Source organism: Hemibagrus wyckioides, linkage group LG21 (genome assembly GCF_019097595.1).
Source record: "Hemibagrus wyckioides isolate EC202008001 linkage group LG21, SWU_Hwy_1.0, whole genome shotgun sequence".
NCBI classification, from domain to species: Eukaryota; Metazoa; Chordata; class Actinopteri; order Siluriformes; family Bagridae; genus Hemibagrus; species Hemibagrus wyckioides.
Window position 1 is genome coordinate 931,341 of NC_080730.1, and position 10,551 is coordinate 941,891.

Consider the following 10,551-nt stretch of genomic DNA (forward strand, 5'->3'; position numbering starts at 1 on the left):
AGGAGTGTAATACTATGCTGCTGAGGTAGGCAGCTGCATAGGGCCAGTTGGGTTTTAGCACTATGTCCATAAGCCGCTGGAATGTTGCTGGGGCCCTATGCAGGTTGAACAGGAGGACCCGGTGCTGCCAGTGGCCACTGGTAGTGCTGAATGCCATCTTGGAATGGGCATCTTGGGCTAGGGCCACCTGCCAGTAGCGCTTGGTGAGTTCTAGGGTGGAGATAAACTGGGCCTTCTCCAGTCTCTCCACTAGTATATGTAAAGTACAGCAGGTGTGGCAAGGCATGTGTGGGGCCCGCCAGAGGCCGACATGGGTTTGTCTTCGGCGACAAAACTCTACACTGATCTCCAGTGTAGCAAGTGCATGTTCTAAAGTGTCCATAATCTCCCGAAGAGACTCAGGACCCCGTAGCCCAACAGCTTTATGTTAAGAACCTGTAAGTAGTGATCCATAGCAATATGTTACACAATTTCATTTGGTGACAGGAGGTTTGGTAGTACTTAATAGCTGATCCATCTCTGTGCAAGGGTTGACAACACTTTGGTAACTACACTGGTGCAACCACCATGTTAACTGGAGAAAGCCCATAGAATGTTAGCATCTTAAAGTGGAGAGCAGAAAAAACAAGAATAAATGTAACTTGGAAGGTGGAGAGAGCTGGACCAGATGCAGTGGCGCACTATCAGTAACTTGGAAATTTATAGGTAGCTTTGTTCGAGCTGCTTCACAGTCTGTCTGAAAGAGAAAAGAGCACTGAATATCCATATCACTTCAAATACTTTGCTCCTGGTTCAGCTCTCTCTTCCCCTTGTTGAGGGTGAGTGGAGACAGTGGTGGAACAATCAGAAGCGCCCTACCTTGTAGCCGGGAAGGGCAGCGCTATTTGTGGTGCTGAAGTAATGCTTTTTCTTCAGCACTGAACAGCAAGGATAATGTCCAGGGGGCTGAAATAGCACTTTTTCTTCCACACGGCAGTAGGAGATGGGAGAAGCACTTGCTAATCTTCTATGGATGGTTGCTTTTGGCCTGTCCCAACAGCATCATTCTCCATAACGTATTTATTTTAAATTACAAAGTGACTATTTAAGATCATATCAACTTTACTCAAAAATATATGTTCATGAATTTACCATTTTAAAAAGAAATGGCTTTTGGCTTATGTATAGTAATGCATAATGATTAAAAATGATTGATGATTTTTGCAGTTGTGTTGTACAGTTGTGTTCATGTGATTCCTATTTTTATTTATCTATACAGTGAAGATGGAAGTTTCAAATAATATAATTTTATCTTTTGACTGATTGATTCAATCTTTTTTTTTATTGATAGGCAGACTTGTATACAGCAGGTCCTGGAGGATCAGATCCTAAGGTTCTTGCTGTTGTTCAGGTGAATATCAGAATGTGTCTGATTTTGTCGTTGACTCTATCTGTTTTAATCAGTGATTATTTGAATAAATGCTCATTTTAGATATCTGGATCTGAGTGAACACGTTTTACTGCAAAACAGAAAATCAGATATGACATCTATCATGATGTGAAGGTATATGAAAGGGTTAGACCAAAACAGTCCCCACGTGTCACATGATCACGACAAGGAGTTCTACAGCTATAAATAAGCAATATTATTATCCAGTAGAGATTAAATAGTAAGTATTTTCCATTTAAAACTCTGTATTTTGTTTGATATTACAGGATATATACAGAGATCAGACAAGTCTCTCTGCAGCTTCAGACACTTCTCAGGTTAATATCAGTTTCTTAAATCATCACTGATATTATCAGGTTTAACTGTAAAGTTAAAACTGTAAACTTCCACTGTTTTTTCAACATAATACTCAAAATTTATTCCTGTCTTTAATACATTAGGATACAACAGAGTTCTGAGGGTCATGAAAGAGAAAACTGGAGGCAGACATAAAACGCAATCTGGCACTAGACTACACCACTGCTTCCACATTTCCCTTTCTAATTTGTATTTTCCTTATGAAACCCTTTATTTTGTTTTATTTTACAGCATAAGTCAAGTCTCTCTGTAGCTTCAGACACTTAATTATTATCAATTAATATCAGTTTCTTTAATCATCAATATTATCACATTTACCATCTTTCACTATTTTTTCATGATGGTATTATTATATTGAAATACAGTGTGTGTTATATGATATGAAATATGTACCATATGTTTCATATGACATATTCATGAAGGAGAATTAATGGATTATGGGAACTCAACATTTATTCCTGTTTTCTTTAATACATTAGGATACAGCAGATAAGAATGAGTTTCTGACCTCACCCTCAGCACCTCAAGATGTTTCATTGGTTCACGTGAAAGTGGACTGGCCAGGAGAACTACCTGAGAAATGGAGATTTTATCTGCAAACAGCTCTTCAGTCCTGGTGTAACTCTGAAGTATCAGAGAACTGCAGTGTTAATGTAGTTCAGCTTTTAGGTGATGGACGCACTGCAGAGGTGGAGGTAACGCCATCAACTGGTGAGAAACTCATTAATTTTTTGTTGCAGTTTTGAAAACTGACTAGAATTTATTTGGGTTATAATTCAAAATGAACAATATCGGCAGATTTATTTTCTATTTTCTATTTGTTTTCTAGTTTTCTATGCTTAAAATGTATTTTCCTCACATTTCTATTTCCTAACAGCTTTAATTTATACAGAAACTGCCACTTTAATGTTCAAGAAGGTCAACAGAAAAGCCAAAGTCTACTTTCAGAAAGCTGAACCGCAGCCTGGGAATAAATCTTTCACTCTGAAGGTAAATCTGTGTTAATACTTTCCTCTTCTTAAGAATGAAATTAGGACAAAAGCAGAATTTTTTTCAAAGGTTTTAAAACATTTTGCCATTCCATATTTCACACAAATGCTAACACTAATAATTCTACATTCCTCTGCTGAAGTGTTAAATGTGATTCTATTTTATGATTCTGTGTGAAATTATTTTTCAGCAAGTTGTCGAATCATTTTAAAAATGTATTTAGATATTTGTTTGTAAAGCAGGTGAGGGTTTGATTATTAGGAAACAAAATTGTATGCTTATGTAGCACCAGGTCCTGGAGAAACGTTGTTTCATTTCACTATGTACTGCGCCAGCTATATGTGGTTGAAATGACAATAAAAGCTTCTTGAATCTTGAATCTTGAATCTTGAATTTGCTTAATGTAGTGGACTGTATTGTGGTGGTTTGAGGTCAGATTTCTTTTGTTAATGGTTTAATATTATTGATTATTTAGGTCACTGGATCATAATGAACTGACCACACCAAACATGTGTAACATCACGCTGACAGCAGGTGTGTTAGGATCCATGTGCAGTAGTCAAGTCCAATAATCCAAATCTGAAAGGTCAAACACAATGTTGCAGACCAAAGGCAGACAAACGAGGGTCAAGAACCAGAGTAACAACACACTATGGCAAACAAAACCGAAAGTCAAACCAGTAATTGGAAAACCAGAAGACAAGCACAAGTCATACACAGTAAACTCCAAAAATCTAGCTTAGGAAACAAATGGCTTGGTAAGGTCACTAGGAATGATACTTCGTGTTTGAACGTTGTGAGAACGTTCCTTAAATGTTCGTAAACCTGGAAGAGTTCCTCGCTGGTAGAGCTAAAACTCGGGTGAAGGCTACCTCTAGCAGCCTGACTGCGGTGGCGATGTTAAACCATGCAGAAGACAAACTGAAGTTTGTCCAAGCCACATAAAGTGTAAAGTGTGCAGCTAGGTGCAAACAGAGCAACGACAAGACAGTGCAGAGACAATAAGTACAAAAAGACAACAGAAAAACACAGGACACTTAGTGCCAAAAAATAAAAAAAGAACATATGCAATGAAATGTAAATGAAATGAAATAAAATGAAATGATGTACAACTTTGAGAAACTGTAGAAAAAAAACATATAACTAATAACATATATGATTGTAACATATATATAGTGGCCTGACAACATGTGCAAAAATACAGTAGCAGCGGTTAAGGTAGTGCAAAATAGAAATAAACATAAATATAAATATAGCAGCAGATGTAATAAACACAAGGGTTGAGGTAGTGCAATAAGTATTGAACAATATAAGTTATGTGTGTGTGTGTGTGTCCACACAGGTGAGAGTGTGTGTGTGTGTTTGTGTGTGTGAGAGAGAAAGAGTTTTGTACAGTTCAGTCCTGGGTGTTTAGGAGCCTGATGCCTTGAGGGAAGAAACTGTTACACAGTCTGGTTGTGAGGCCCGAATGCTCCGGTACCTCTTTCCAGATGGCAGGAGGGTGAAGAGTGTGTGTGAGGGGTGTGTGGGGAATGCAGCGTCTAGTGTAAATGTCGATGATCCAGCTGTCCTCGCTATCCGCTGAAGGGTCTTGCGATCCGAGACGGTGCAGTTCCCAAACCAGGCAGTGATGCAGCTGCTCAGGACGCTCTCCATGGTCCCTCTGTAGAACCCAGTCAGGATGATGGGAGGGAGATGGGCTTTCTTCAGCCACCTGAGGAAGTAGAGGCGCTGCTGGGCTTTCTTGGTGATGGAGCTGGTGTTGAGTGACCAGGTGAACACCAAGGAATTTGGTGCTCTTGACAATCTCCACAGAGGATCCATCAATGAACAGTGGAGAATGGTCACTCTGTGCTCTCCTGAAGTCAACAACCATCTCTTTAGTCTTGTCGACGTTCAGGGAGAGGTTGTTGGCTCTGCACCAGGCTGTTAGTTGTTGCACCTCCTCTCTGTATGGTGACTCGTCATTCTTGCTGATGAGACCCACCACGGTCGTGTCATTGGCGAACTTGACAATATGGTTGGAGCTGTGCATTGCTGCACAGCCATGAGTCAGCAAGTGGCACTGAGCACACAGCCTTGAGGAGCTCCAGTGCTCAATGTGGCGGTGCTGGAGATACTGTTCCCGATCTGGACTGACTGAGGTCTCCCAGTCAGGAAATCCAGGATCCAATTGCAGAGAGAGATGTTCAGGCCCAGGAGACTCAGCTTCTCAATCAGCTGCTGAGAGATGACTGTGTTGAATGCTGAACTGAAATCTATGAACAGCATTCGAACGTAGGAGTCCTTACAGTCCAGGTGTGTGAGGGCCAGATGGAGGGTTGTGGTGATGGCGTCGTCCGTGGAGCGGTTAGGATGATGCGCAAACTGCAAGGGGTCCAGTGAGTGTGGTAGCTGTGACTTGATGTTCCTCATGACGAGCCTTTCAAAGCATTTCATCATGATTGGTGTGAGTGTGACGGGACGATAGTCATTGAGGCAGGAAACCATAGACTTCTTAGGCACAGGGACAATGGTCATTGTCCTGAGGCACGATGGGATGATGGAGCTGCTCAGCGAGATGTTGAAGATATCAGTGAAGACATCTGCTAGCTGCTCTGCACACTCCCTGAGTCCAGCAGACTTCCGTGGGTTAACTCTGCATAGAGTTCTCTTCACGTCAGCCGTGGTGAGACAGAGCACTGGGTCATTAGGAGGAGGGATGGTCTTCCTCGCTGTTGTGTTGTTCTGTGCCTCAAACCGAGCATAGAAGTCGTTCAGTGCATCTGGAAGGGAGGCGTCACTGTCACAAGCAGGTGAAGTTGTCCTGTAGTTTGTGATCACCTGGATGCCCTGCCACATGCGCCGGGAGTCTTCACTGTCCTGGAAGTGGCCATGGATTCTCTGGGCGTGTGCAAGCTTCGCCTCTCTGATGGCTCGGGACAGTTTGGCCCTTGCTGTAAGGCCACCCTGTCCCCTGATATGAAGGCGGAGTCTCTCGACTTCAGGACAGCATGCACTTTTGCAGTCATCCACGGCTTCTGATTGGAGCGTGTGGTGATGGTCTTGGAGACGGTCACGTCATCGATGCACTTCCCAATGTAGCCGGTCACTGATGCCGTGTACTCCTCCAAGTCAGTAGAGTCACCATTGGTTGCAGCCTCCCTAAACATGTCCCAGTCAGTGCACTCAAAACAGTCCTGAAGAGCAGAGATGGCTCCTGCTGGCCAGGTTTTAACCTGTTTCAGAACCGGTTTAGAGCGTCTGACAAGTGGTCTGTATGCTGGAATCAACATAACAGAGATGGGGTCTGAGTAGCCGAGGTGGGGGCGGGGCTCCGCATGATACATGCCGGGAATGTTTGTGTAAACAAGATCCAGTATGTTCACCCCTCTTGTCTACATACTGATGGATTTAGGGAGCACTGTTCTGAGATTTGCATGATTGAAATCTCCGGCAATGATAAGCAGTCCGTCGGGGTGAACATTCTGCAGCTCGCTAATAGCTCCGTACAGCTCACACAGAGCCTCCTTAGCATTAGTGCTGGGTGGAATGTACACTCTGACAATGAAAGCGGTAGTGAATTCCCAAGGCAAATAAAAAGGTCTGCATCTGACAGTCACAAACTCCACTAGTGATGAACACCATTCCGTGTTGATGTAAACACACACACCACCACCGCGAGTCTTACAGCACAGAGCTGCATTCCTGTCGGCACGAAACACGGTTAGCCCGGCTAGCTGAATGGCGGCATCCGGAACTCTGTCGCTGAGCCACGTCTCTGTAAAAACAAAGACGCAGCAGTCTCTGTACTCACGCCGTGTAGTTCACTGCAGTCGGATATAGTTCAATTTATTGTCCAGTGAGCAGACGTTGGACAAGATGATGGAGGGGAGTGCCGGCTGGCTAGGGTATGTTGTTAGCCTAGCACGGACACCCGCCCATTTTCCGTGCTTCCACTTCCTCAAGCAACGCTTGCGACGTCCTCTCTCCTGGCCACCAGCTTCAGGCTACGGCGAGGACTGAAAGCCTGGTCTTCACAGCAAGCCGAGGTTGCAACGTTTGCAGAGTATATCATAATGCAGGCTAATACCTGCATGATTTCTGAGCTGTAGTATCGTCTGGCAGTCGTATACATGAATACCACTGTCTTTGGGGTCCATGCACCTTGAAATTTGGGCTAAAACAAAAAGAAAGCACCATTTTGGTTCTGGAGTGGCCGCTGCATGCTACTGCCGCCAATTTGTGATTAGAACTTTAAAAACTGTTCTATACGAATAATGAAACTGACCATTTAAACAAAAAATAAACAAACAAATAAAAAACAGCAAATTGCTGTTTAAGAAAGCCTGGGGAACCTAGCAGAGTCAATAATTATAACCTGATACATTTTCATATCTATATTTCTAGTAATGTGAACACTTTATGTAAGTTTTATAACCTGCATGTTGATAAAGTGGTGTAATTGTTAAAATAAAATAGTATTTCCATTTTTTAGGAGAAGAAGAAAGTGAATTCTGAGACTGATCCAGGAACAATCCAAATTTCAAACATGATGGACATGGGAACTATTTCTATTGTCCCAGGACATGATGTGATGTCCAGAGCTTCCGGTGCTCTTACTGTCCCTCCCTTTCTATACTGCTACCTGATTCAAGCTTACAAGAAGGAGGTGGAAAAAATTGAGAATGTGTTTGGAGTTAAAATAAAAGCAGAAACATGTATTTCATTCTCCACTGAGAAAACTGATGAGAAGAATGGAAGTGATTCTGTCAGAAGAGCTACTGAGGCCTTTACTGATCTTTACCAGGCTAAAGCAAATAATCTCAAACCTGTTTCCATTCCTCAAACACACATGGAGTCTGAGATCATGAAAGAGGTGCTGCGTAATATTCCACATGAAGAGAGAAAGATCACGTTAAACATGTCAGCAAACAACCACCTGCTGTTTGGACCAGAAAACATTACATCAATGGTGGAACGTCATTTAAATCCGGATCGAGGTGATGAAGAAGCAACATCATTTAACCACAGCAAGTCACATAATATGGAGACATCAAGTAATTGGATTTCAACACAAAATACCTTTCAGAGCTTGGACATGGACATCAAGGACACTCCCACTGTGATTGAGATGGATGAGGCACACTGGCAGCTGATGGAGGCTGCATGTAAGGAACAGATTAGGAAGATCCAAAATAAATATGGAGTTGAGTTTCATGCTGAACCAGTCCAAGGCTCAATGAAGGTGCTCGCCCTCTCTGTAGGAACTCATCAGGTCAATCTTCAAGCTCACGCCCTCAGTGCCTTAACTCGTCTCTACCAAAAGGTAGTCACCTCAGCGGCCACCTGTGATCTTAAAGATGCTTCATACACTGAAACTAGTACACTAGTGTCTCAGGTCTTTAAGAGAATTAAATCTCAACACAACTGTGTTGGTGGAGGAGAAAGAAATGGAAGCTGGAAACTTTTTGGACTGCCAAAGCATCTTGTTCCTACCATAGCTGACATCGAGAAGACTATTGGACAGCCTGTATTTGATGAAAAAAAGAAGAAAATGCTCGGATATCCCTGGAAATTTCCACAGGCTAGTGGATTTGAGAGGGATCAAATGGAGATGGATGTGATGAGAGGGGCACATGGCACTGACCTGAGAGCTGGAAGAGAGAATCCTGATTTCACCCAAAAGTTCCCAAATAAAGCAATAAAAAATGATAAAGCAGAAGAAAATGAAGATAAATGTTCAATTTGCCTGGATACGTTTACTGAAAAGACAAAACTGGCCTGCGGTCATGAGTTCTGTAAAGAGTGTCTAAAACTGTCAATAAAGAGCAGTGGAGAAATCTGCCCTCTGTGTAAGAAAATCTTTGGGAAATTAAAAGGAAACCAGCCTGATGGACAAATGCAGGTCAAATTCAAAGATACGGACCTCCCTGGATTTAAACACTGTGGCACAATTGAGATTTATTACATCATACCAGACGGCCATCAGACGGTAAGAGATCCTTCTCCTTTCTGTCTTAAAATCATTTAACCCCAAATTCTCTGATGTGTGTAACACCAACATTAAAGCAGCTGGAGGAGTTTTCACTTTGCCAGCATGTGTGGTGATGTTAACACAGTTTTCTTGATCATAAGTTCTAATTAACTAGCTTATTAACTAGCAGAAATGGTTGTTAACTAGCAGAATAAAGACACGTTGTTAAAAGAATAAAGCGGAATAAAGACACAGTTAAAAGTGATAAATGAATGGAGAAGACTTTATGACCAAATTTCCTCATGGAGAAATGGGAAGTCAGTGACTAATGCTAATGAAACCTGTGTGTCTTTAATACTACAGTCGCTCATTAGTTATATAACTACTGTATCCTAGGTGTTCTACTGCTTACATCATCACTGTCTATCTCATCTATCCATGTTACATCTCTAACCCCCTTTTTACAACTTTATTACTTAGAGTGATCATCCAAACCCTGGAACACGTTACCATGGAACTCATCGCACTGCGTACCTACCGAACAACACTGAAGGAAAGAATGTACTCACGCTCCTGCAGAGAGCTTTTGATCAGAAACTCATCTTTACTGTTGGAATCTCCAGAACAACTGGAGCAGATAATGTGGTGATCTGGAACGACATTCATCACAAGACGAATATACACGGTGGACCACAGGGGTAAGCAGAGTGACTGTTAAATAAAAGTCAGCAAACTGCAAAATATTTTGTAGTATATTACACACATGTAAACATCTAAATGTAACAGGAATTTCTTCTTTCCTCAGGTATGGCTATCCAGACCCTAACTACTTAAAGAGGGTGAAGGAAGAGCTGAAAGCCAAAGGCATTGAGTGACTGAATAAAAATACAGAACTCCGAATAAATATTGTATTTATATCTGGATTCCTTTAAAATACTATTAAAAACACAAATCAAAGGACACACTGTAAGTAACATCTAAAAGAAATTAATATGAAAATGCTGAGATGAATGTTATCTTTAACGCTGTGTGACATGCCTACTGCAGATTATTAATCAGGTGATGGATTGAATATTCTCTTTGGTAGATTTGATGGATTTCTTGTTTTCTCTTAATTCTGATTTCTGTGTCTGTTGGTTTTGAAGATTAACAGAAATGGTAATGCAACTTTATATAAATAGTTTGATTTTGTTTAGAAGTTTCAGATTGTCTGTGTGATTAGATGCTGGAATGGTGGACTGTCAAAAAAATTAAAAGAGAAGTAGAACAAACGATAAAAAATGTCTATAAATGTGATTAACGACTTCTTTTGCCATTCTACAATAGCTGTTTCTGAAGCAATTATAATTATTTACAATGGAAGTAATTCTGAGATAAGCAAATAACAACAATATTATTTACAGTTATATGTACACTGCTTAAAAACATTAAAGGAACACTTTTTAATCAGAGTCTAGCATCAAGTCCGTTAAATTCCTGGGATATTGATGTGGTCAGTTTGTCACTTCAGCCATATATAGCAGATACACAGTGAAGTGAAACAACGTTCCTCCTAGACCAGAGGTGCTACACAGACAAAGTACAGAGACGCAGACAAACATAGAGCTATAACATAGAGATAAAAAATTAAACTATAATTTAAAAAATTAAAATTAAACTAAAACATTAAACTATACTTAAGATGCAGTCTTTAAGAACTAGACATACAAAAGAAGTCCACAGGAAGACAAAACAAGACAAGACAAGACAAGACAAGACAGTGCAGACAAACAACATATAGGCCGACTTTGTGCAATGAACAAGACAATGGTGCTGAGGA

The 10,551-nt window shown here is 41.2% G+C and overlaps 1 protein-coding gene across 2 annotated transcripts in view; it reads left to right on the plus strand.

The window, feature by feature from the left end:
• Positions 1 to 10,267, plus strand: part of LOC131342894 (E3 ubiquitin-protein ligase DTX3L-like) — an 11,148-nt gene extending 881 nt beyond the window's left edge. The window contains exons 3-9 of one of the 2 annotated variants that reach the window (XM_058374186.1): positions 1,331 to 1,390; positions 1,696 to 1,746; positions 2,266 to 2,497; positions 2,664 to 2,776; positions 7,254 to 8,750; positions 9,213 to 9,430; positions 9,538 to 10,267. In XM_058374186.1, coding sequence (XP_058230169.1) covers positions 1,331 to 1,390; positions 1,696 to 1,746; positions 2,266 to 2,497; positions 2,664 to 2,776; positions 7,254 to 8,750; positions 9,213 to 9,430; positions 9,538 to 9,607 — 2,241 coding nt within the window. In that variant the 3' untranslated portion in view covers positions 9,608 to 10,267. The remainder of the gene's footprint in view (positions 1 to 1,330; positions 1,391 to 1,695; positions 1,747 to 2,265; positions 2,498 to 2,663; positions 2,777 to 7,253; positions 8,751 to 9,212; positions 9,431 to 9,537) is intronic. The other variant, XM_058374187.1, reaches the window with a different exon arrangement.
• Positions 10,268 to 10,551: the final 284 nt, after the last annotated feature.